Consider the following 27,198-nt stretch of genomic DNA (forward strand, 5'->3'; position numbering starts at 1 on the left):
TAAAAAAAATTATCCAACGATTTACAGACCACTCTTTCCCCATGTAAGTCAATGGGAAAAAGTGTTTCCGGGCCTGGCAACCAAACAGAAGTGTAGTACCGCCGTTTGGCCAGCACGAATATTTTCATCTGAGTCCGGCGCACTTCCTGGGGGCTTGGGTCGCGTTCCAATAGTCCATTTAGCTTAGGAACCTTCCTAACCAAGTGAAATGACCCGGAAGTCCCTCAGTGGCAGCCATGTTAAGTGCCGTTCCAATTCTCCATATGAAAGGAAAGGAGGTTTCAAACTTCCTTTATAACCTCCTTTAGCTTAGGAACCACTCCCTTGACGAAAGGAAAGGAGAAAATGCTGCCCCACAATGCATTTCAGCCGCAGCATTTGCCGTCACTCAACAGTCGGCCGTTCACGGAAACAACCGATTATGACCGAGAAATTATATCATGAAAGTTACGGTGCTTATTAAGCATTTTAAAACGTATGTGGTAACTTGCCAAAGTGCTTTGTTCTGAACGTTCGTCAGTATTATAAAAATATGAACGTTAGTTTTGACTGAAATGATCAAATAAAGTCAACATTTCACAGTCTTTACTGAGCTGTGTGGAGTTTGTTCAACTTTTAAAAGATGTTTGAATGGTGATATACACAGTGATAGATGTTAAGGACTAACGTTTATAATAAATACATTTGTATTGATTTTAAGATCTTTTCATAGTTCATACAATCATACGTATTGGGATCATTTGTATTAATGTGGACCGGAGGGAGAGGGTGACGAGCATACGTTTCACTTTACTTTTTTATTTCAATTCCAACTTTGGTCATGAAGAATATGTTTCTCTGTTGTCCACGTTCATAAAGCAAAGCAACAGCATCAGAGCACGGTGCAGAGTCTCTAGATGAGTTTACAGTAGTCCCTCGTTCTTATTGAACATCCATGTTGTAGTCCGCTGTATAGAAAACTGTAGTTTCCATAGTTTCCCCACAGCAGCAGACGCACATTCATGACGTCCGCTGGCGCATCATAAACACGTCGGATAGTGAAAGTCCATTCGGATTCTCTAAAGTACCGCAGTTTCTTCTCCTAAGTCCTTTTGAATTCTCCTATCCACTATCCCTTAACCCTGTGACGTTTCACTCAGAGGTCAAGGAATAGGAGATAGGGTTAGAATTTAGGAGCTGATTTTTGGATTATCTGAACGCAACCTTGGTGTGGGTACCATATCTGCTCGGGTGTATTTCCGTCGCGTACGTCATCCGTCATATCCGTCATATTGTACGGCAACTTACCGCAACTCACCGCCCTCTGCTCCCAGCGATCTGCTGCCACACACCGGCCGTCTGCGGAACTGCAGCCGGAGGAACTCGGGACAGCTTGTTTTGTGTGGGGTCCTATGGTGGGGTCCCAAAACTGACACGGGAAATAGATTTAAAAGAAAGAAATAATAATAATAATAATATTAATAATAGGAACTAGGGGTGTAACGGTATCCGTATTCGTCCCGTACCGTCACGGTTCGGCACATGCAGTCACACGGCGAATACGCCTTTTTTTTTTACTAGTGGGAAAAAAGTCTGTCATTCAGGGCAGTATCCACTACACTATATATAATCCAGGGGGCGGTATTGCGCCTAAAAGCTGTTTGCCAGCCGCCCTTAAACAACAAATGAAGAACAAGAAGAAACAACAACAAAACAAACTAAATACAAGAAGAAGAAAAGTTAGTATGGCGATTTCAGATAACACACAGGAGCTAGAACCCACCTGCTTCTTTTAAATCAGCTGTGTGGGAACATTTCGTGTTCCCTGTGGACTACAATAACGATGAAGTGTGCGAGTGGTGGATCAGAAGAGGACGGTGTGTCGGCGTTGTTCGATAGCGGTGCGGTATGCTAATGGTAACACACGCCAAACATGCTAAATCATATCAGAAGGCATCACCCAGATTTGCCAATCACCGGAGCCCGGCAAAAGACAACAGCAGTTCAACAGCTGATCCTGCTGTTTTTAAGAAGCCAATAGACATGAAAGCCGAGAGACCAAAATAAATAACGGAAGCTTTTGGCATAATGTTTTTCAACGACTTTGCGCTCTGGAAACACTTTCTTATTATTTATGATGTAATATTTTCAAGACATTCTTTTTAGTTTTACAGCTTGATGAAACCTTTTTGTTTGACATCAGCCATTATAGATAATATGGCCATCTGAGTGTGTGGTGCTGTTTGTGGTTTGTTTTTAACTGTTTAATACAGTTAATTATTCAAAATGTCAGAGTTCCTTATTTTGAAACTGAAACTTGCACTACTGTTCAAAAATAGATAACAACAAACCTGGAATTACGCATTTGGGACTTTTTTTTGCTTTTTCTTGTTGTACCGAACCGTACCGAACCGTGACCCCCAAACCGAGGTACGAACCGAACCGTAACTTCTGTGAACCGTTACACCCCTAATAGGAACAGTGAAATACAATAGAAAGTAATACTAATTTAAGTATGACACATTTATGTACTAATTTTTATTTCTTGATCTGTAGCTATTTGTTTGTCAGTATATCTCATTTACTTTCCCTATTCATTTATTTTTTCATATTTTTGTATTTATTTACACATTCACTGTTTATACTTATTCCCGCATTTGGACCTTTTTTATATTTATGTACTTGTGCACATAAATAATGTTTCTAATTATTTACAATTAAAAAAATAAATATATTCTGCGTTACTACTTTTATAAGGCCACTAGATTAGATAATTACGAAATGTGTAGATAGAATACATATCTTTCAGGTTGTTATTTTGTCATTATGTTTAATGTTTTATTTACCTTTTAGTATTTTTATATAGTATCTGAACTTTGGAGAGGAGTTGGGAGACACACGACACATCAAATCACATCTACAGATCAAGACGAAGCGAATGGAAGTACTCCCATACTCCTAGCGTGAAAATGTTTGTGAAAACGTGTGCAAAGTCTCAGAAAATCCTAAAAATAAGCTCATTTGAATTCCCCATAAAAAAACACATCATTCAGTAAAAACAAGGCCCCACTGATCATCTACTCTCTGAGACGATTCCAGGGATGTCTGGCTTGAGTTTCTACCACCAGGGAAAGTGGACAAAAGTGCCCGAGATCAGCCTCTTAATTTACCCAGGGCCTAGTGCTTGGCTTTGGGCATGAACATTCAGGAAACTCCCCTGAGTATTTTATTAAATATCTGAACTTTGGAGAGGAGTTGGGAGACACACGACACATCAAATCACATCTACAGATCAAGACGAAGCGAATGGAAGTTCTCCTAGCGTGTGAAAATGTTTGTGAAAATCGTGTGCAAAGAAAACGGAGCAGTGGTTGTGATGCTACCTTTGCGGCTAGCGGTTAGTTGTTATTGTTTGAAGTTGTTGCTATGGAAACAACATGACGGAGAAAAAAGTAATATCTTCTACATATAATAACGGACAAAGTAAAGAATGAAGTGTAGGCTATGCCTGTTTGAAGTTGTTGCTATGGAAACAACATGATGGAGAAAAAGTATAATCTTCTACACATAATAACGTACAATATGACGGATATGACGGATGCGACGGAAATACACCCGAGCAGATATGGTACCCCGAGCAGATATGGTACCGACACCGGCAAATCTAAATCTCTTGGTCAGAGACAAGAATAGTCAATTCTGATGTCTAATACTTAATGTGGAGAAAGAGATGTCCTGTATGGGTTGATTGTGCGTTGATCTGTTGGTAATGCCTCGGGGTTCCGGTGGGCATGTAAACAAATTCATAATGCTGCGCTATACTTTGTGGCCTCACCCGGTTGCATAGTGACACTTATTGTTTAGGTGTCTTTTAATAAGCAGGTAGTCATATCATTAGCTAGAACTAGCTGGATCTGATCGATATGGACCTAAACGCAAGTGAAGTCTAATCTGACGGGAGAGAGAGATCAGCTGCTGCTGACGAGTCAACATTTGCCACAGAAGGCGAGTGGCAGCTACCGTAAACGTTCTCTTACTCTGGCATCTTGTGGCAACTCCCGTTGAGCAGTGGCAGATGCCTCGGCAAGTTGTGGCATCTGTGGCATATGCCGGAAGTACTTACCACAGCTACCACAGAGTAGCGGCCTCTGTGGCATATGCCGGAAGGACTTGCCACTGCCTGCAGATGCCACGAAATGAGCCAGGCTCTACTGATTAGAATCTGTATTTTTTTTTTAACACCGTAGTTTTACAAATTATAGAATAATTAATTACCAGTGTTTTCCAAGTTTACTCGGCAGTTTGTTTCGTTAGCTAATGCTAGCTAATGCTAGCTAAAGCTAGCGCTACTAGTTAGCTACGCAATGGTTTGTTGCTTTGCTCCGGGTTACAGCCACAGGTCTTCGCATGAAACGTGCTCGTTCTATCGTTTCCCGGCCAATGTTTTCCAAAGGAGAGTCTGGATTCGTGCTATGAGGTAAGCTGATGTTACATTTTTGTCCATGTCACGGTGAAATTTAAATGATGGGTATTGACTGTATCGCCGTTTTAGAGATGGCGCTGCTGAAAAGACCGCAACATAAATAAAGATAATGAATACATCCTATTAAAACCCTGTGTCGCTTATATGAGAAGTCTAATTAGTACAAGAAGCATAACGTTTCACCATGTTACTAAAGATTGTAGTCAGGGAAATCAGTTTGACATATTGAACTAATAACAAATCACCTCTGGCTGGCAGAGAACTCTCTGCTCCATAGCTTCTCTTGGACGTAAAATCACATGTACATTTTACATTTATATTCAATTTAATATTCCATCCCTCACATACTTTTGTATATATAATAACTTATATTTTCTTTTTATGCTGCTGCAACACAAACATTTCCCAAATTGGGATCAATAAAGTAATATATTATCTTAATTAAGAAATCTAACTATTATAATTAGTGTAGCAGCTGACACCTATTTTCAATATGGATTAATCTACCATTTATTTCTTTTAGTTCAATTTTGACCTATACAAATGTCAAAATAGTGAAAATGTTCACGAGACTTATCAAAGTGCAAGGTTATATCTTTAGATGTTTTGTTTTAGCCTATGTACTGTATGTCTTAATGCTCTTATATGTGACGGTGTGACTTCCATGAAACTAATATTTTATATTTTCCCAACAGACGAGCTGACAGGAAGGCGTTTTCTCCTGGAGGCCAAGGGAAGCCAGGCTTCCCCTGTTTTTTTCGGATTGTCGTTATAATTTCAATAAATAAATAAAAACACTTTGTTTAGTTTCGGAAATTCTTTGTTGTGTGTTGCTGCCGGCCCGTCTCTCCCCCATTGTCATTGAATATTTTACAAAGAGTGAAACAGCGCCCCTCTAGATGTTATGGTGAAACAGTAGATTGCACTCTCTGTTGCGAGAGGAGGCCAGCCGAAATTGGCTTCCCCTGGTGAAAAAAAATGGAGGGATTGACCAATCAGACATGACATTACGTCATGCCTCTGCCAACCTGTGATTGGTCAGGGCCTTGCCAAGGGAAGCCAGAGGCGGCGGCCTCACAATCCAATCAAATCGCATCAACTTAGTGGTGCAGTGACTTGTCCTAAAACCCGGAAGTAAGCTGCACTCGGGTTCCCTCGACAGAAAGCAATGGAATTTCTCCATAGGATTTTGGAAAATAGCTCGAAATAAGGTCAGTGGAAAACGAACCTGTCGGATAAATGCACGTTTTATTCAGTCGGATAATATCCACATGTCTACCCTACTTTTATAATTTTCGAATCATAAATCTAATCGATAGAAGATAGATAGTGTCACTGCACCACTCTCACCGCCATTAGAAAGTAGCAAGCAACTGAAGCAAGTGCAATTATGGAGGGTGGAGATTTGGAATATTTAATCAAAAATAATTGTACTAAACTTCCGCTACAGCAGCAACAACAAATACAATCTGATGACAGGCCAATGCCCAAACTGGAGCTGTGTACAGCGAGGAAAAAAGGAGCGAGTCGGACGTAAAACGTTAAAGGTCTCCTGATTTAGTTTGTGAATGAATGCTTATTAGAGTTTGGGCTGGAGAGTGCGTGCGGACTTGTCGGTTAGATAACAGGCGTGTGCAAGTCCTGCATCTGTATGATACAAATGTGTGTAAAATGATACCGGGTAACTCATCTGGTTACGTTATTACATTGACCACCACACCCCCGACCCAAAAGAAAGGAGGTATTATTGGCTTCCCCTAATTTTTTCGGCTGCTAATGAAGATCCTCAACCACTATCTGCATGGGCGCGGGAAGGGGGGTGCTGAGGGCGCTGCAGCACCCCCTAGCGGCAGGCAGGGGGTGTGGAGCTCCCCTGTCTGAATTGTTATTTGACGGTTATTGCTGCTCCCGCTGTGCATAATCTGTGTAATATATAGCCAATAAATTCCACATTGTTGGTAAAATAATATTTTGGTCTGCCCCAAATGTTGTTTCTGTAGCACCGGACAATTCGACCTCCATAATATAATACATTAACCGTGCTTTACGTGAACCTCATCAAGACACTAGAGAGGATGACAGAACTGTAATTTCCCGTGTTCAGTGAATGCAACAGAGGTAAGACACCAGACCAATCAGAGAGTTGCATGGAAATAAAAGTGTGCTCATGTCATTCAAGCTCGGCTGTGTGTGTGTGTGTGTGTGTGTGTGTGTGTGTGTGTGTGTGTGTGTGTGTGTGTGTGTGTGTGTGTGTGTGTGTGTGTGTGTGTGTGTGTGTGTGTGTGTGTGTGTGTGTGTGTGTGTGTGGAAATAGCGCATTTAGTGAGAGAGAGAGAGAGACAGAGAGAGAGAGAGAGAGAGAGAGAGAGAGAGAGAGAGAGCAGCAGGGACCGTATTGTTAGCATCTGGTTAGCTAGCTGCACTAACGGACATACGGAGCTGTTTGTTCCACAACAAGAGAGCTCAGGTGAGCTAAAGGACTCTCTGAGTGTTTAGATAGTTAACTTTAGTCTAAGTTATCTCAGTGGGTCTCAAACGGTTTGGTCACAAATTATTCAAAAGATTATTTCCGCGGCACACCTTCATATGATCATTATCGTTATAAAAAAAATAAGAGAATAAAGGAAAAACAGTTATGAAATACTATATGGCAGTAAAACAAGAATACAGTTTGAAAGGGGAGTGATTTGTAAAATATCCATAAATAAAAAGAACATCTGCTTACAGTTGTGTTTCATCTGGGTGTTGAGAGAGGTATCCATAGATCTCTTAATGTTGCTCTCAAAGTGCACCAGATTGATGCTTTTAACTTCAATATTTAAAAAAAATCTTCCCGGAGGAGCATCCCCCCGGACCCCCCTAGAGGAGGTGAGGTCCGCTCCCCACTCGTAAAAAAAATAGCTCTTTACCCCCTGCCTATATGCCGTGAGCTGATTATCGAGCCTTCATTGTAACAGTCGCGGGTGTACTGTGTGTTTGCGTGTGGGGAGTGCTTTTGTGCGTGCTCTATAGTGCCCGTAATAGTGTTCACTGAGTCCAGCACCTCAGCACCTCCACTCAAAATACCTTCCCGCGCCTCTGACTATCTGACAATGCAGAGGAGCAAGCGACCACGGTAGAAGAAACTTCAATCTCAGCAAAGACACATAATGCAGCTAGAGATCCAGCTAGAGGAGTCCAAGGCAAAGCAGAGTTACTGCCGTGACAAGTATTCTGCCTCTCAGCTGAGTGAAAAGGTTCTTCGGATGGAGACAGGATTGCCAGATAGAGACCCATTCAGTGCTGTGTAGGGGTGTAACGGTATCCGTATTCGTCCCGTACCGTCACGGTTCGGACGTCACGGTTCGGACGTCACGGTTCGGCACATGCAGTCACACGGTGAATACGCCTTTTTTTTAAGAGTGGGAAAAAAGTCTGTCATTCAGGGCAGTATCCGCTACACTATATATAATCCAGGGGGCGGTATTGCGCCTAAAAGCTGTTTGCCAGCCACCCTTAAACAACAAATGAAGAACAAGAACAAAACACAACAAAACGAACAAAATACAAGAAGAAGAAAAGTTAGTATGGCGATTTCAGATAACACACAGGAGCTATAACCCACCTGCTTCTTTTAAATCAGCTGTGTGGGAACATTTCGGGTTCCCTGTGGACTACAATAACGATGAAGTGTGCGAGTGGTGGATCGGACGAGGACGGTGTGTCGGCGTTGTTAGACAGCAGTGCGGTATGCTAATGAAAACACACGCCAAACATGCTAAATCATATCAGAAGGCATCACCCAGATTTGCCAATCACCGGAGCCCAGCAAAAGACAACGGCAGTTCAACAGCTTATCCCCGCTGTTTTTAAGAAGCCAATAGGCATGAAAGCAGTGAGACCAAAATAAATAACGGAAGCTTTTGGCTTATTATTTATGATGTAATATTTTCAAGACATTCTTTTTAGTTTTACAGCTTGATGAAACCTTTTTGTTTGACATCAGCCATTATGTTATTAAGATAATATGGCCATCTGAGTGTGTGTGGTACTGTTTGTGATTTGTTTGTAACTGTTTAATACAGTTAATTATTCAAAATGTCAGAGTTCCTTATTTTTAAAACTGAAACTTGCACTACTGTTCAAAAATAAATAACAACAAACCTGGAATTATGCATTTGGGACTTTTTTTTGCTTTTTGTTGTTGTACCGAACCGTACCGAACCGTTACCCCCAAACCGAGGTACAAACCGAACCGTGACTTCTGTGAACCGTTACACCCCTAGTGCTGTGTGTGAGTATGTTGCTCGTTTTGAGGGTTCCATTACATACCCAGAAGGTTGGTTCCCCAAATCACTGAGTCTTGAAGACCAAGTTTTCATGACCCTCATGAAACTGCGTCATAATTACACACACCTTCATCTGGCTGCACTCTTTCACTGCGATGAAAGCACTGTCAGAAATGTGATTGTAACATTTATAGAGGTTCTCCATAAATTACTTTTTAAGGACATAATGAGTACTGTTCCCAGCCGGGAGAAACATAAAACCAGCTTGCCTTCTTCATTTCGGCACATCCAAAACTGCAGAATGATAGTGGATTGTACGGACTTCAAAATTGCTATCTACAAGCAAATGGATATCCAGAAAGAGACCTACTCTGCTTACCGTGGCATGCACTCCTTCAAACTACTGCTGGGGGTAGCACCAAATGCTGTGATCACATACTGCAGCAAACTATACCCAGGATCAACAAGTGACAAAGAAATAGTACGGGATTCTGGTGTTCTTCAGCATTTCAAACCTGGAGATCTGATATTGGCTGACAAGGGATTCTTAATCCAGAACATTCTTCCTGAAGGAGTCACTGTCAACATTCCCCCATTCCTCTGTCATGGCCAGCCGACACACAGCGAAGCACAGGCTACAAAGCTTATCGCACAACATAGGATTCACGTCGAGAGAGCAAATGCTCGTTTGAAAGAATTTAGGATCCTAAAGTTCATTCCATCTCACCTGAGGCACTTCGCAGATAAACTGGTGCAGGTATGTTGCGCACTAGTGAACTTCCAACATCCTCTCATAAAAGAGGTGGCAGCAAAATAGTGTCTTTTCACATGTAAACACATACACATATTTTAAACTCTGTAAGCCCCCCTCCCCCCCTCTCAATCAACTTCCTCTTGACTGACTTTTCTGTTTATTTTATTTTACTATATTTATTTGTTTGCCTGTCCTTGTTTCTCTACCCTCCCTCATACTGTAAAGCGTCTTTGAGTTGTAGAAAAGCGCTATATAAATAAAATGTATTATTATTATTATTATACTTTGTTTTACATTTTGAGTTCATCATTACACTCAAACTGTCTTTTCATTGGGTGCATTTTATTTCTTTTATTTAGATTCTGCTGTTTAATCAATCCAGAAACATGTTTCATACTTTGTTTTACATGTTGAGTTCATCATTAAACTCAAACAATGTCTTTAAACTGGGTGCATTTTATTTCTTTTATTTAGGTTCTGTTTAATACACATGTTAATTTGACTCAGATGTGCTGATAATATCTGCAAATATAAATCTTTAAACTGTCTTTTTACCTTGAAAAGTCTGGCCTCTCGGGTAGGCTCATGTTTGTTTTCTGTCTTTCTCTATCAAAAATGTTACTCCAAAGAATGATTTGTGATTTGGGATTCAGAGGCAGACTTGAATCAAGAAACCACAATAGTTTTCTGCATGGACTGCCTTTTTTTATTAAGAAATATTATTTTGTAAATATGTTATTCTCTGTAGTCAGAAACCTAACACTCTAACAACCACAACATTGCAAAGGTGAGTAAATGTAAATTAAAAACGATTCACAATTTCTTAAAATGACTATATTTGAAAATGATAGATTTATGATCTTTTTCATCGAACATATGAACGACTCAAACAAGGATCGCAGCAGCTACAAGAAAGATCTTCAAAGGGGAACCATAACATCCTGAAGATGAGTTTTCTCTAAAAAAATATTTAATTTTAACAGCAGTGCTCTCTGAACTCAGAACAAGTCAATTAATATGCCTTTCTGTTTTTCTGTCTTTTTCAGAAAATAACCACAACAGTGACAAAGGTGATTATTCCGGCAGTGCCAGCTTTGGAAGCATGTGGGCCTTGAAAAAGTCCTCAAGAGCCAACAGGTTAGGCTGCCAATTGTCATCTCGGGCTATCGGAATGATGACACTGTCTTTCGTAGTCCAGACCACAAAGTAGCAAGTCTCTCTTGCAGTGAGGTGAAGCTGACCTTGCACTTGGTGCCAGTAAGGATGCTCCTCACGCAGGCTGAATGTTTCTCCCTCCTTACTGACACAGAAGCCCTTGATTTGCAATGCTTCACTAATTGTCATTTCCCTGGCTCCATAGGGACACTTTACCTCCAGCACAGCGGAAGACCCTAACAGACCATCTGGAGATGCCCCCAACACTCCTGATTGGGAGAGCCACAAACCTGACTCATGGACCTGCATCTGGGTTGCAGTGGTGAATGCCCTGACGCCCTCACATTCATTCATAGTCCCCCACTGTACAGACTAAACACCATGAAGGGCCTGTTGTTGCCCTAGCACCCTGGCCATAAGGGAAGCAGTCACACACTTTGACCTCAGGACAGCTCCAAAGTTGCTGGCAGTCAACCTTCCTTTCCTGAACAAATGCCAGTTTGGGTTGGTTCGCTGACCAGTGTAGCCACCTGAATTGCCCTCTGTTGTTCCTCAGACAATGCCATGCTTGCCACAATTGCCTCAGGTCCCTGATGCCCAACAGATTTGAGAATTTCAGGAACAGTAAGTGTTTCCAAGCTGTAGTGTTCCTCTTCTGGCTCGGGGGAGAGAAGCCAAGAAATTCCTGAGAACCTGCCACAGAGTCTGTCCCTCAGCCAGTCACGATCTTCGGAGGTGGGCTCTCTTGTCAGCGGGTTGAATGAGTTATTGGTTGGAGGAAATAGCTCCTCCACTGAATGCGTACGTTTAGCTGCCTTTGGCTTCTTCCACTGACGGGGTGTCATGTCAGTGCAGCTGAAAGTGTGGATGGCAAAAATCGCTAATGCATTTCCATTCTCCACATGGGCATTCACATTTTGTGGAGAGAATTCCCTCTTCTCCTGTAGATACCTGTGGTGGTGGGATTGTTTTATTATTTAAAATATATTTACATTTGTAATGCCTTCCCAATTATCCCTTTAATTGTTTATAGCCTACTGTATGTTTATTTCATGGATATTTCTGTGTTTTCTGGTGTGTAATATTTGTAATAAAGATTTCATGTGACACATAAAATGAATTTGTTGATGGGAATTAATGTCACTAATGTGAATAAATTAACTAGGTTAACGGTACTCTTGCTATAACTACTCACCGACACTCTATAAACCTTGTCTCTCATGCTAGCCCTGACAACACCGGTAAGCACACCTTCATCTAGGCTGCACTGTACGTGTCCTGACTTGTAGTGGTTCTCTCCTCTATCTACACTCTTCTTGTCATCTTTGTAAAAGGATATCAGACTGGTAATAGACACAGCCATGACTTCTAGTGAAATTCAGTGTGGCTCAAATGAAAAGCTTTGTTAAAATATGCAAGCTCGCGAAAGTCAGTTGAAACGATCTAAAGTTGGCGTAACGTTGAAGTCGTGCGACCCTGCTGCTGTACTTTTTTGTAGTTCGTTTATAACATAACGTTAGCATTTTGCTTCTGGCGACTAGATTTATGATTAAAAAATTATAAAAGTAGGATAGACATGTGGAGATTATCCGGCTGAACAAAACGTGATCCGTCTCTTAAATGTGTGTCAACCACAGACCTTATTTAGAGCTATTTTCCAAAATCCTATGGAGAAATTGCATTGCGTTTTTGACGAAGGAACCGGAAGGAGTTTACATCCGGGTTATAGGACGCGTCACTGCGGTTCTCTATGTCGAGCGCATTTCCACTACAGCACGGCCCGGTTTTGTTTGCGTTTCCACTAGGCGTAGTACCGGCTAGCGGGTACTATTTCACAGTTTTTCTGGCCCCATAAAATCGAGGTTCTTTCCGGGCCAACACCCGGGCTGAGTCGGGCTGAGTATGCTAAACTAGAGAGAGAATCGCTGGCAAGGGAGCTACAACTACAACAAGATGAACATATTTGACCGTGATTTAATTGTAATACACGTTTCAAAATGATGCTGAAGTAACAACATACTGATACCGGTTAGTAAAAACCATGAATTAATGCTTTGACAAGTCTGCAGACAGACGGCAGGTGAAAAATCCTTTTAAAATGCGTGTTTTCTGAAGGGAGATCGGCTAAGCTAACGCTAAGGATTTCAGTTTTTCAACAGATTAATATAGATTAAAAAACATGACCTTTATGTTGTCTAATCTTAAAAAGGTAATGTAATCTAAAATGTCACTTGAGTACATTTGCTCACTGTACTTAAATACACATATTGTGAAGTACAAAGGTAAATCCAACCTTCTTCACAATTCATTAATTCGGCAATTCTTTGAGTACTTCAGTGACATGATTTGCTATGGTTCTTATGTGATGGGACTTGATTTGTTGTCATTCAATGCTGATCTTATTTATAATGATATAATGTAACCTATGGTGAAAGAATATTATGTTTGGATTTTTTTTTTCTGCCACAGGTTCTGCTGGAAGGTCGACCTGAACGTGGCTCAGGGAACAGCGTGGCCATCTTTGAAATTCACATTGTCACTGGTTACTGTATAGGTCAGTATGTTCTAAGCATTGATGTTTTTACCTTTGTTGTTAAGTCTGATATGACACTGTATTTATGTATCTTGAAGGAGTAATGGTTGTCTGTACTGTTCAGAGTGTAATTTTGAGGAGCACCACCTGTGTGGATATAGCAACAGCTGGAACCCAAATGTCAACTGGTACGTCGGGGGGAGCGTGGCCAGAGTGCCAGAGTCCCACCTGCCTGTCAATTACAGCACCCATCACCAGAGAGGTACACACACACACACACACACACACACACACACACACACACACACACACACACACACACACACACACACACACACACACACACACACACACACACACACACACACACACACACACACACACACACACACACACACCTCAATATCAAATACAATGCAATTAATTAAAGGAGAAAATACATATCTATAAGATTTGTTTTACTTAAGTGTACTATGTAAAACAACGGAACAATATCACCTTAAGAAAAAACAAACCAAGATATTTCGTTTGACAAATGTGTCCTCTGCTCAAAGGTTTTATTGATTGGAAAACCTGCCTTTCATTATATTCAGGCAGTAGCTTATTCACCAGCAATGCAACACATGAGCACATACTGCAGTTTAAAAATATAAATAATATCCATAGAAACTTTTCAAACCATTACTTCCACACATTCCACTTCTGTCCATTTCTATGATCTGTACATTCCAAACTCTCCAAACATTCTGCCAAAGTATAGCTTAACATACAGCCTCCTTGTGTCACTACTGTGGTCAGCTGTTTGCGTCTGCAGCTCCCAACTGCTTATTACTGCAGTATTCTGGACTGTACTGAGGTATGACTGCTGGCCCACTCACTGCTTTCTGCACCTGCAGGCCTTCAATTCCAAAGGAGATTCACTGGCAACTCACTGTCTTAGACTTAAGTCAACCTACTTAAATCATTTTGTCTTTATACTACTTTATTCCACAATTTGTTTATTTTACTTCTATGTTAGGTATATAATATGTTGCATTGTTGTGGGAGCATGAGGCTTTAGATTTAATTTCCGTCAGATTCATTGCCAAAACTAGGCTGTAGCTATTGTGCATATTCCAAATAAAGCCTTTGAATCCTTGAGTCCTGTAGTCTAGACTTTATACAGATCACTGTCCTGATCAACATCCTCTCTTATATTCCCACCTTTAACAGTTCACGGTGTACCTATTTAAAACAATCTGGATCCAGATGCATATAAATGCTCTGTAGTTTGACAGTCAGTTCACATGGATTTAGTTGTGAAGGCAGCATCTGTAATCAGGGAGCTGTGCTAGCCAATGAATGAAATGCTTTTTGATTTGGTATGGATGAAAAATTCCAGGTTAACCGACTCTGCATTATATGTTTAAAGGCGACAACATGGTCATAGTTATAGAGTGATTAGAATAGAGCAGGGGTTCCCAAACTTTTTGTTTATGCGGACCACTATTTGTTATCAAGGATTTTCACGGACCACCTCATATGCAAACCGTAAAAAAAAAAGTACATATATAAACGTAGTGTTAAAACGCAGATATTTTCTTATAGTTAATTATAGACAATCAAAAGTAAATTGAAGCCTATCTGATTTTGTCGCACGTGTGACCGGTGTCTGTCTGCGTTGTGTATGTTTCTCAAAGAGGACGGCGGACTGTATTTTAATTAGGTCATCCCAAACAATGCCACAAGTGCGCACGCGCTGCTTCTCTCTCTGTCTCTCTCTCTGTCTCTCTCTCTCTCTCTCTCTCTCTCTCTCTCTCTCTCTCTCTCCACTTTCAAAATCTATTTAAATCTCAAAACAAACAAACACAATTCCCCTGAAAGTAACTTATTAAATAAACAAAACGAAAAATATAGCCTACTAAGGGGTGGATCTAGAAAAATATTCATGGGGTGGCAAGAGGGTGGCAGGAGATTTTGAGGGGTGGCATTCCCTGGCGGAAGTATATGCTGATTTAATCGCAGTTAAATGAATGTTAACTTGGAAATCCACAATATTAATATTTTAACTCAATAACATTAGGTGACATTATTGTGGCACATCAGTAAAGCCTTAAATAGAAACATAAGATGTAGGGGTGTAACGGTACACGTACCCGTACCGAAATTATTCAGTACGGGCCCTTCGGTTCGGTACCGAAGTGTACCGAACTAATATAACGTTGAACGTAAAAAATTGAGAACGTGAACAACTTTTTGGAAGTAATCTCAGGTGCTGCATCGCAGCATTCAGAGTAATTTGCTCACATTGGGTTCAACGCGTCATAGAGCCAGCAAGTCATTTCATTGGACGAGAGGCATACTATGAGAGCTGGTCACAGGGATGCGTTCAAATGTAGTCAGTAATACATCAAACTTGCACACTCATTTGAAAAGGCATCACCGAACGTGAATATCACCGGTACCAAAAGAAAAAAGACTGAAGTGCAAACCCAACTCCCGCTAGCATTTAGCCTCCACCACTCACAAAGAGTTCAGACCGAGCCAAAGCTATTACAAACGGCAAATATCCTTATGTTGCCATGTTAGCAAAGCGCTACCTGGCTGTATCTGCTACCTCTGTCCCTAGCGAGAGGGTTTTCTCCACAGCAGGAGACATTGTTAGTGCCAGCAGATCTGCCCTTTCGGCAAGCAATGTGGACAAGTTCATCTTTCTTTAAAAAAACATGAAAATACAATGACAAGCAAGTCCTAATGTCAAGCTGGCTGCTTAGGTACTAGTACAGTAAATACAGACTATTTCAGTTCATCGAAATGCTGCACCTTAATGTTTATTTTTATTATATGTTGTATTTATTTGAGTGAATATTCACAGTTTAATAATAATTAAAAACCCAAAACTAATAGTTTATGTTTTGTGAGTACTAGTACAGTAAAGTTCAAATACAGATTATTTCAGTTCATCGAAATGCTGCACCTTAATATTTATTTTATTATATTTTGTATTTATTTGAGTGAATACATTATTCACAGTTTAATAATATTTAAAAAAACCCCAAAAATATTTTATGTTTTGTGATAATTTTTTCTGCTGTACTGAAAACGTACCGAACCAAACCGTGACCTAAAAACCGAGGTACGTACCGAACCGAAATGTTTGTGAACCGTTACACCCCTAATAAGATGACATAATTGAATGCATTTTAACTGAACAATAACTGAATTAGTTTGTTTCACTCTTAGATCAGGGGTACCAAATGTATGCAGTCTGCTGCAATAAGTACATTAATTAACTGTCTCATCGATGTTTGTCTGAATTAATATGATAATATTAACAATCATATTATTCCTATCAGCTGTCAATCACTGTTATGATGCGGCGATTACCATTCTGTTCAGCTAAACGCCTCACAAACTGATTAAGATCCAAAGCTTTAGTGCGTTTTTGATTCAATGATGAGTACAGCCAAACTTGACAGTCTCTTCTCTGTCATTGTAGACCGCAAATACCTCGTTCATTCCGTCTACACAGTATTGGGTCCGGATGCTTCTCGTTTTGCGCCGTTCCATTCAAATCAAATCGCCAATCATATTTCCACGCTCGCGCCAGGGCCGGGGGAGGGGTTACAAGGCTCGTGTCTTGTGGTGCATTCACTTGCACTCGGACATTAGAGATTTTCTCTCATAAATGTCCGATGAGCCCAACGACCACTACCAATGCCTGATATCATTAGAAAGCTAGGAATCTCCTCTTTCCAACAGTGTATACAGCTCAAAATGTTTCTTCGGGTCAATGCGACTGATTTTGATAGAGCTAGTCACATATGAGGTGGTCCCCGAATATCCTTGATAATAAAAAGTGGATTTTATTTAGCTTTTTTCCACGGATCACCTGCAGTACCCTCGCGGACCACTGGTGGTCATTTATTGAAAAATGATTATAAACTGAAGCAGTATAAAAATGACTCCCATTAACTGAGTTTTAAACATCAGCATATCCTGTCATAGTCCGGTGATTACCTGCTAACGGAAACTTTGCTACACCATTCTTATTATTATTATTGAAACATGACCGGTAAGTTTCAAATTTGTCCGGTAAAATAAATTCTGTCCCGACATATGAATGTAAGCGAAGGGAGGCGAAGCGGCAGAGCAGAGTGGCGAGGGAGAGCTGTCATCTTCCCTTTACAAGCTTCAAAACATGTATTTATCGTGTGATTTTGGAAATAAAAGTTTAATATTCTGAAAGCCAAGACTTTGTTTATTTAAAATCAAACAAAACACCCAACTACTTTTTTACGCAAATCCACGTTTATTTTGAAATGAGCCGCTGCGACTTTCGACTGATTTCGATAGAGCGGGTCACATATGGCAAATTAAATATTATAACTATTAAATACATTGAGTTTGAGTAAAATACTTGGTTACTGATTAATTTAGGTTATAATATATTAAATTGCAAAGCAAAACATGCTGTAATTGATTTATTTTGTCCTTTGATATTTTTTAAAGGTTTTCAACCTGAAAGAATCCTAATGTGTCCTTGAAAAGTTGAAATAAAGAAAAGGAAAAAGGATTCCAGTTGTCCATGCGTCCTCTGTTGCCCCTCAAGCCTCTCAAATGTGGGCAAACACTCAAATAAATGCCAAAAACCCAGAGAACTTGACAATACTAATCAGGATAAAAGTATGTTAAATAACACTGCTACCTAGTTAATAACTCTACTTAACTCAGTGGAGGCTCGTCCATTGAGGAAAGGGAGGACCATCCTCCCTAAAATTTCAGAGAAAAATTAACTTTGAAGAGAACAATAAATACACCTCAATTTAAAAGATAAGTCTGTTAAAATACAGATAATAGCCCTGGCTTTGGGACTGAAATGGGGCTAGAGAGGACGAGCCTCCCTTTGGGCGGGTCTAGCCAGAGGCTCTGGATTGGGCGCCTATATCATCAGTGAACCAATCAGCGGATCTGACTGCGCATCAGAGTGTTGATGGGGAGGGTCATCAGCGATATCCGAGTTTTTTCTGAACCGGGGAACAGGGGCGCTGCGCCCTCTTACCAAAATCAATTCCTTGAATTAGGCTTTGATTATGTTCTGGCCCGCCATCTTGTGGCTCAGCAAAAAATTGGCCCAAGGCCAAACTTACTTGCCTACCCCTGCCGTAGAACATAACATGAACATCTTGGAAATGTGTGTTTATTTCAGACCTTATTTAGGGTATCAAACCAAAAACTCATCCATAATCTATCCACTTCAAGTTAGGGCTGTCCCGAATACCATTTTTCGGGCTCCGGATATTCGGTAGTAATCAGCAGCGAATATTCGAACCGCTTCAACACGTGTATTTCGGTTTATTCACGGCATTCATTTTGTTCTTCTACAGTATTGTTGTTTTATAGTTATTTGTTAATGTATACAACCCAATTTGTGTTCTTTGAAATTGAAAAGGATATTGCATTGTGTTTGTTACTTTCGTTGCAGTTGTATATGTCTTAAGTGTAATTTGGCTTGGCTTCCTATTTTGTATGGACATGCTTTTATTTTTAAGGAGAGTTAGTGCTGTTGACAGGAAGTTGTTGTTGCTATGGAAACAACGTGACGGAGATTAACGGAGAAAAAGTAATATCTACATATGAAGATGGAGAAAGTAAACGATAAAGTGTATGGTTAAGTGTTAGCACCCCCCGAAGAGGCACAAGCTCTTACGTTGATATTGGAGTTTTCAATACATTCGGAAAAAACCGAATATCCGAATAACAAAATTGAAACCCCAATAGTACTCCAACGAACGAATATTCGGATATTCGGGTACAGCCCTAATGTTAATTAATGTTAATGTTCATTCATTTCTGGGGTTCAGACTCATTCCTGCACCACCTCATGCTCATTGCATTCTATGAGTATGAATACCTGTATACATGAGTCAGCGTTACAACACACAAAGCGTAACAACAAACACGTCCTGTAAATGAACCTCCCATAACTGTGTCCCTCAGCTCATCTCTCTCTCCCCTGCTCCAGGACACTACATGTATGTGGACTCTGTGTATGCCAAGCACTTCCAGGAAGTAGCCAAGTTGAGCTCCCCCATGACCACGGTGCCCCTGGCCGGCTGCCTGTCCTTCTACTACAACAGAGACCAGGAGAGGGGGAACATCTTCTCACTGTTCACCAGAGACCAGCTGGGACACTACGAGGACATGTGGAGGCCCGAGGTGTTTGCTACAGCTGGCTGGACTCTGGTCAGTGTGGATATCAAGGCCCCCCACCCCCTGGAGGTCAGTGCTGGAGCTAGCATGTACAATGATCAAGAGAAGTTCAGCTCCATATGAGGATATGTGGGTCTTCTTTGAATGCTAAGAAGACCTCACTACAATGTGCAAGCAAGATGATATTATGTATTTGCCTGATGCTTTTAAAGATAAGATAAGCATCCCCTATGTTTTTATTTCCTTAACTGTCTCTACTCTAAATCCATCCAACTTGTATTACATCGTCTGAGTCCATTTTATTTACTAGTCTACCAGTTTCATTCATAAATCCCGAAGGTATCACATTCACAGACTTCAAATCATACATTATACTTAAAACCGTGTCTTATAGATCAGAACATTCTTATCAACATATACACAACAAACTGTCACAAATAAACCAATGGTTTTTGGAAGGAGAAGTGTTGTTGTCAATAGAAACTAGGCACTTAAAGACGGGATCTCATCCTCCTCCCATAAATATCTGCTCATAAATGGATGTATAAAGAGAAGTGGATACAACGTTCGAGGCGGGACCCCGTTCATTCCTATGAAGGTTGCTCAGTGGCGCATGAAGCCAAAATGACCTGCCTCTTGGGTACAGAAATACTCGGATCTTCCTTGGATCGAGTGGGGGTCGCAAGATGATTACAAAATAAAAATGGAAAATTAAAACAAATTAATTTCCTTTTTTTATCAATTTTTTTTATATCAATTTCATTTTTTTTTTTTATTATAACGTGGGCATAGACATTTTTCAGTGGCGGACTAGCCATCTGTATAATTTCCCCGCAGCAAGGCTCCCCCATTGACAATCCACTAGCGCAGTGTTTCTCAAACGTTTTCATACCAAGGACACTTAACCAATAAAAAAACACTCACGGACCACCTGACTCCACAAATATCCAAAACCAATAGGCCTGCTTACCACTCCAACAGTACATAAGAGCTTAATAATGACAGCTTAACCTTCTCTATATCGCCTCGTTCACACAATAAATCAACAATACAAATACAACTACAGATTATAAGCATTTAGTTCAAATGCGATTTAAAATGCTCTCAGGTTTTACACCTCTTATGAAATGTAGACTACATTTATTACGGAGTTTATGTCCGAGCCAACAGACTCACAGATCGTTGGCTACTGAGAGATATGCAAAATACACCGCATGTACAGACACAAACCTCCGGTGTGGATTTTCAAAACAAAATACAGTAAAACTATGGTCGCAGGCTCAAGTTTAACTCTCTGAGGTCTGCATGGTCTGCCTACAAAACAAAAAATTAAAAAACATTTATGCAGCCCCAACAACAGCCTCTGATCATCAACAGACTTCATGCAATGCCATTGGATGCATATATTACATAATAATCTCTATCTCACTCCTAAAACATCTAAATCTACTTCCAGCATGGATAAATGTTCATAAAATACATCCATTGTTTGTTCTATATGCTTCTTGAAATCCTAAAAAACACATTGTTTTTCAAGAACAGATTACAAATCGCCCGAGGTAGTTGTTGCGCTGGGCTATAACATGCAATCAAAAGTGAAACTTAAAGGGGACCTATCATGCAAAATGCACTTTTGTACGTCTTTTATTCATGAATATGTGTCCCCGGTGTGTCAGGGAACTCACCAAGTGTCAGAAAACACAACCGTCTCTCTTTTCCTCTATACCCAAATCTCTAAAGACGGGGCTGGAACGGATCTGATACAGACGTTAATTTTTCTGACGTCAGAAAAGGGGTGCTCCGCCTATATGGGCAACTCTCCACCTATCAGGGGAATGGAGAGTTGGGACACGGCCATTGCCGCTCGAAAGCGCTGGAGACGCTGTAGTACATATCAGGGTTCGTACGGTCATTGAAAACCTGGAAAAGTCATGGAAATTAAAAATGCAAATTCCAGTCCCTGCAAAAGTTATGGAAAACAATATTTTTCCCAAAGTTTTGGAAAAGTCATGGAAATTTAACTAAAGTTGCAAATATAATTTACATTTTATCTAATCGCCGAAATAATCTGCGGTCGCGAGCTGTTATGTGCCATCATGACGCGCATGGTGTTATTTTTTAATATATGAAGCGCGAGATGTGTGCTCGAGTCTTCCTGCCTGTCGGGCCGGCTGAACTCTGCTGCTCCGGGATGAGGGTCAGCTAAATTATCTACGGTGCGTTCGTTAACTGTGTGGAGTCACTGTGGCACAGACTGCACCGCTGGTGAACAGCTGTTAGAACGGGCCGTTCAGGTGTTCAGAGCAGAGCGGCAGAGCGTGATGTGAACTGAAACGTTTATCTGTCGCAATATCATTTAAGGAATCGTTAAGCTAGCTAGCATTGTCACTATCTGCTAACGTTAGCTTTAGCCTTAGTTTTCTAATCGTTTTTTTCATAGGCTATAAACAGAGGTGGTATAAGTATAGATATTGTACTAGAGTAAAAGTAGAAGTACTCAGATCTTGTACTTGAGTAAAAGTAGAAGTACTCAGATCTTGTGCTTGAGTAAAAGTAGAAGTACCAGAGTGTAGGAATACTCTGTTACAGTAAAAGTCCTGCATTTAAAATGTTCCTCAAGTAAAAGTAGAAAAGTATTATCATCAAAATATAGTAAAAGTAGCGACAGTAAAAGTAGTCGTTGTGCAGATTGGTCCATTTCAGAATAATATATCTGATATGTTTTATAATGATTGATCATGAAAGTGTTCTCAAAGCTGGTAAAGGTGCAGCTAGTTTGAATGACTTTGCATTCTGCAGGGCAGCTTGTGGATTTACTCCAGGTGGAACTAAAGTCTGATTTAACACTTGGTTAGATTTCACATCATTCATCCACATCTGTAAAGTAACTAAAGGTATTAAATACATGTAGTGGAGTAGAAGTACACCTTTTACCTCTGGATTGTAGAGGAGTAGAAGTACAAAGTAGCAACACATTGAAATACTTAAATAAAGTACAAGTATCTAAAAATTGTACCCACGTATAGTACTTGTTGAGTTTATGAACTTAGTTACTTTACACCAGTGGCTATAAAGGTAAAAAGACTAAGCCTTGAACAAAGGCATGAAAATACATTTTCAAAATGCTCAACAGTTCTGCCAGAATTATAAACTGACTGCTACACAATTAAAATAAATGCTGACATCCAGGGTCGCGCTGATCCGCCGCCTCGCTGGAACAACCTGGGGAGCCTCCGCTAAGACGCTGCGAATATCCACTCAAGCCCTGGTCTTCTCTGCAGCCGAATACTGCGCCCCAGTCTGGAGCAGAAGCCCTCATGCGAAAAAGGTCGACGTGGCTATCAATACCTCCCTCAGAATAATAACTGGATGCTTAAAGCCTACCCCTGTGTCCCTCTTGCCAGTCCTTGCGGGAATAGCACCGGCCGGCCTCCGACGGGAGGCTGCCACCCTCGCCCTGGCCAGGAAGGCACAAAAGTATGACTGGCACATCCTGCACCACACCACAATAACTCCAGCACCTCCAAACAGACTCAAGTCCCGCCACCCCTACAACATAGCAGCTCAAGAGATGCTCAACTCCACCTCTGAGGACATCTCCAGAGATGCATGGTTGGCAGCAGCTTGGAAGCAGGAGTGGGTGTCAGCCGGGCCCTCCCGAATCCACCGTTACATCTGGGACCCAGGAGATGGCACCATTGGAGGAGACGACCTACCGCGCCGGCAGTGGACCACTCTAAACCGTCTACGAACTGGGGTCGGTCGCTTTAAAACCACGATGAAGACGTGGGGCTTGGCGGACAGTGCGGCATGCGAGTGCGGTGACCCTGAGCAGACCACTGTCCATATAATCACCATCTGCCCCTTATATAGACCACCCTCGGAAGCCAGCCTCTTCGACCTAGGACCAGAGATGCGGGCATGGCTACACGACACCGAGTTGGACATATAACGTTATACGAAAGAAGAAGAAGAAGAAGAAAATAAATGCTTTTATATATTTCTATTAGATGTGACTCTTTAGCGTTTCTGTTATTATTACCTGCTGCTTTAGTTGTTCTGACTGCTAAAATCCTGTTATTCCTCATTTTAAAGCCGATATTCCGTGGGGTCGGGTGGGGCTCGGATCCTTGTCACCTTGTTCATACCTGATGAGTTTGCATCCCTAACTAGAGTTGCTTCAGCGTGTAGAAGCTAGTAAGCCTACTATTTGATTTGTTTTAGATAGGCACAACATGTTTCATATGCAGACCTTATTTTCCTGTTCCATGTTAAAATAAAACATTTTCAGTGGTAATTTTGTTTTGGTCATGGAAAATTAGATAAAGGTCATTGAGAAGTCATGGAAAAGTCATTGAAAATCATTGGTGAAAAAGTGTATGAACCCTGACATATGCCAGGCCTGTAAGTGGCGCTGTAGTCTGCCACAAAAGCAGCGAAGAAGACTTCCCGCGCATGGTTGCCATGGTTGCCCTTCTGTTTATTCTCCGCCGTGGCTCTTTTTCTCCCTCCCCGAGGCAAGCGTTTGCTCCTGCTGCTGTAATTCAATGCAATCCCTCCCTCGCTGTAATTCTCTCCGGCAGATGACAAACACCCACCTCTCCGCCTCTTCCAAGGAACAAGGGGACAGTGCGGCAGAGTTTCAGTTAACATGTCCGTTAAAGTTGAAATCTTCCGGACAGTGCCGGTCAAAGGTCTTCTTTGTTATTTATTGAGCTTTAAAACAAATGAATAATGACTATATAATCATATAAGAATAAAACACGGAGGACGGAGCCTCTCTTTTTCTCCCCCTCTTCTGACAGCCCAGCATCTGATCTCAGAGCACGCTCCCCTCTCCTTGGTCAGCTGCAGCCCATTTGCATTAAAGCTACGTCACAGAATCAGCCCCTGCAAAAACAGGGCTGGAAAGAGCAAATAGAGCGAAATGAGGCATGGCTAAAATGCATGATATATAATATATGTATATACTTTAATATAGGTATGGCCCTACAATATATTTGTCAAATATAGCATGATAGGTCCACTTTAACCTGAGCTCCATTGCAGAGATATTCCCGAAAATGTAGCAGAAAATGTAGCAGGGTTCAGTTTAAAGGTCGACACTGAGGCTTCTTCTCCTGTTAATTTGTTTTAGAGGTAATTATATGGGAAAGGTGTTTCTGCTGACTTGTTTCCTTTGTAATTATCCTATTTAAACTCTTTCCATGTCCAGTGTTCGTGTCAGACATGCTGCTGTACTGTCAAATATTACTGTCAGTCTCTTATTCCCCATTATTACATTTCTTTTTTATCTTAGAAAGATCATATTTCTCCTTATATATCATCGAAAAGAAAACTAATTTGGTACTTCTCTGTCTCATACCTGTGTTGTGTGCATCTGAGTGGACACACACACCAGAGGTCGCGTTAACCGAATATTTTCCGTCTATGACGGATTTTTTTTAACAATGACGGACAAATCTGAAAGCAGTCTGCCATTTTGACAGATTAGAACAAACTCGGAACAGCGCCAACGTTTCCCTGCAGCGAGGCTCCGGTGTTATGCATGCCCTCCAAAAAGGAAATCATACCGTTTCCAAACCTAACGGTGCCGTACAAATCATTGAAATGCCTGTGAGTTTTGGCTTTACGCTGTGCACGCTCCCGCGAGGTGCAGCAGCCATGCATAACACGGCGCATGTGAACTCCCCCCCCCCCCCCCCCGTTGACAGTTCACGAGCATGCTCCCCCCCCCTTGTGTAAAGGCTGACAGGTAATTCTGGATTTTGACGGAAGTTTTACGATCCTGTCCGTCAAAATGACGGGCAGGGGAAAAGTCTAGCGCAACCTCTGACACACACGCACGCACGCACGCACACACACACACACACACACACACACACACACACACACACACACACACACACACACACACACACACACACACACACACACACTCACTCCTCCTTTCCACTGCACTTTTATGGTTTCCTTTGCTTGTGCTTTCAGCCAGAAACCCTCCCACAGGCTGCTGTCGCTGTGGAAAGAAGCTTCCATAACTTTACTAACTGGGTCAGCTCCTCTTTCCGATCCAGCCATGAGTCGTACAGACCTTTTCCATCAAGTAGCACTCCACTCACTCATGTTCCTGAGCACTCCACTCACTCATGTTCCTGAATTAATGCTACACTGAGGTCACTGTGTGGCCTCTACAGCTGTCTTATCTATCACTTCATGTTCATAACGTTTCTCCGAGCATGTTCTCTCAGACAGGAAAAATGATGACTTCGAGTTGAAGTCACACATTACTCATCACACATCTGTTAACAGTTGCTGGTTATGTCTGTGTGTGTTACCAGGTGGTATTTGAGGTGGCTTTTAACAGTGCCAGAGGCGGATACGTGGCAATAGATGACATCTCCTTTTCTCCTGAATTCTGCCACACTGACACGGGTGATTATAGGGCGGGGTGGTTAACAACAATCAGACTGTTCTGTTTCGCACTGAAAGTGAAATCTCACTTGTGGTCACTCGAGGCTGCAATGTTAAAGGGGCCTTTTTCTGCTCATGTTCAGTATGTAGTGTCTCTACTGTAACATGTTTCCATGCTTTAATTTTCAAAAAGCTCTTTATTTTTCTAATACTGCAACACTTTTCACCCTCTAAACAGCTTTTTGAACATAGAAACATTGCAACATGTCACAGTAGAGGCACAACATACAAATATGAACCTGAAAATGAGCATATTAGGGCCCCTTTAACTAATCTTCCACTCCCAGAGAATTATGGCTGGCAAAGTCCGGCAAGGCATTTTGCCTTAAACTTATCTTCTGTAACAATTTTACAAATTATTTGAAATGTATATTGTTCTTTTCACTCAGGATTTCCCACATTAAATGTTTACCATATATTATAATGCTAGTACCAAGCTAGTACCACTACATGTTTTTAAAGCTCGGTTGGATGCTACGAAATCAGATGCTGTTGGTTCCTGTAAATGCGGTTAGATATGTAAATTGTAATCCCTGTACATTTTGCTGTATGATGTCCTTTTGTTGTTCTGTTGTCTGTTCTTGTGGAACCTACTGCTGCAGGTCTCCCTTGAAAAAGAGATAATTGATCTCAATGGGATTTTACCTGGATAAATAAAGGTTTTGAATTGAATTGAATTGATAAACGTATTACCTGCCGTTGTAAATTAAACAACAGTTTTATTCAAATAAAGTTAAAACAATGTGCTTGTTTTTAAAAAGTGATAATTTATTCATGAAACAAGAAAAGTACTTTTTTACATGGTAGGCCTTCAATATGCAGTCTAATAAATGATAGTTAATGATTACTTTTATTTGAGGGTGGTTGATTATAAGAGGGAGAGTCACTCATGGGTAATTAGTCACTTATCATTCAAATCCAGCAGTGATGTTTCCTGCAAATAATAATTTTACAACCAGCAATGGTTCTCACGCAGAGACTTTAAGCTGCTAGTCTTTTATTCCAGCATCCTAACCACCTCCCCCAGTTCCCCCTTTAGTTGAACGATGCACACTGTTCACATCTGAGGAGGGGCTCACTGTGATGCTGTGTTTTTGATTCCAGAGCCGAACTTTGACCCCTCTATAGCCAACTGTGACTTTGAGGACGGGCTGTGTCTGTACCATCAGGAGAAAACAGACAGTAAGGAGTGGAGCCGAGTGTCAGTGAAGCCTAACGCCTACAGAATAGGAGACCACACCACAGGAGTAGGTGAGTCTCACACCCCCCCCCACAAACACACACACACAACATAATGCACATGCCTACACAAACACACACACAATTCACGGATGTCTGCTGTTTGACAAGATGAACGTTT

General features: G+C 41.1%; 1 protein-coding gene across 2 annotated transcripts in view; it reads left to right on the forward strand.

Moving 5' to 3' along the window:
• The window catches only part of mamdc2a (MAM domain containing 2a), a 68,829-nt gene that overhangs the window by 26,931 nt on the left and 14,700 nt on the right, over positions 1-27,198 (forward strand). For both annotated transcript variants that reach the window (XM_034090256.1, XM_034090257.2), the window contains exons 4-8: positions 13,109-13,193; positions 13,297-13,434; positions 19,177-19,433; positions 25,706-25,799; positions 26,943-27,089. In XM_034090256.1, the coding sequence (XP_033946147.1) occupies positions 13,109-13,193; positions 13,297-13,434; positions 19,177-19,433; positions 25,706-25,799; positions 26,943-27,089 (721 nt within the window). The remainder of the gene's footprint in view (positions 1-13,108; positions 13,194-13,296; positions 13,435-19,176; positions 19,434-25,705; positions 25,800-26,942; positions 27,090-27,198) is intronic.

Source organism: Pseudochaenichthys georgianus, chromosome 9, assembly GCF_902827115.2.
Source record: "Pseudochaenichthys georgianus chromosome 9, fPseGeo1.2, whole genome shotgun sequence".
Taxonomy (NCBI): domain Eukaryota; kingdom Metazoa; phylum Chordata; class Actinopteri; order Perciformes; family Channichthyidae; genus Pseudochaenichthys; species Pseudochaenichthys georgianus.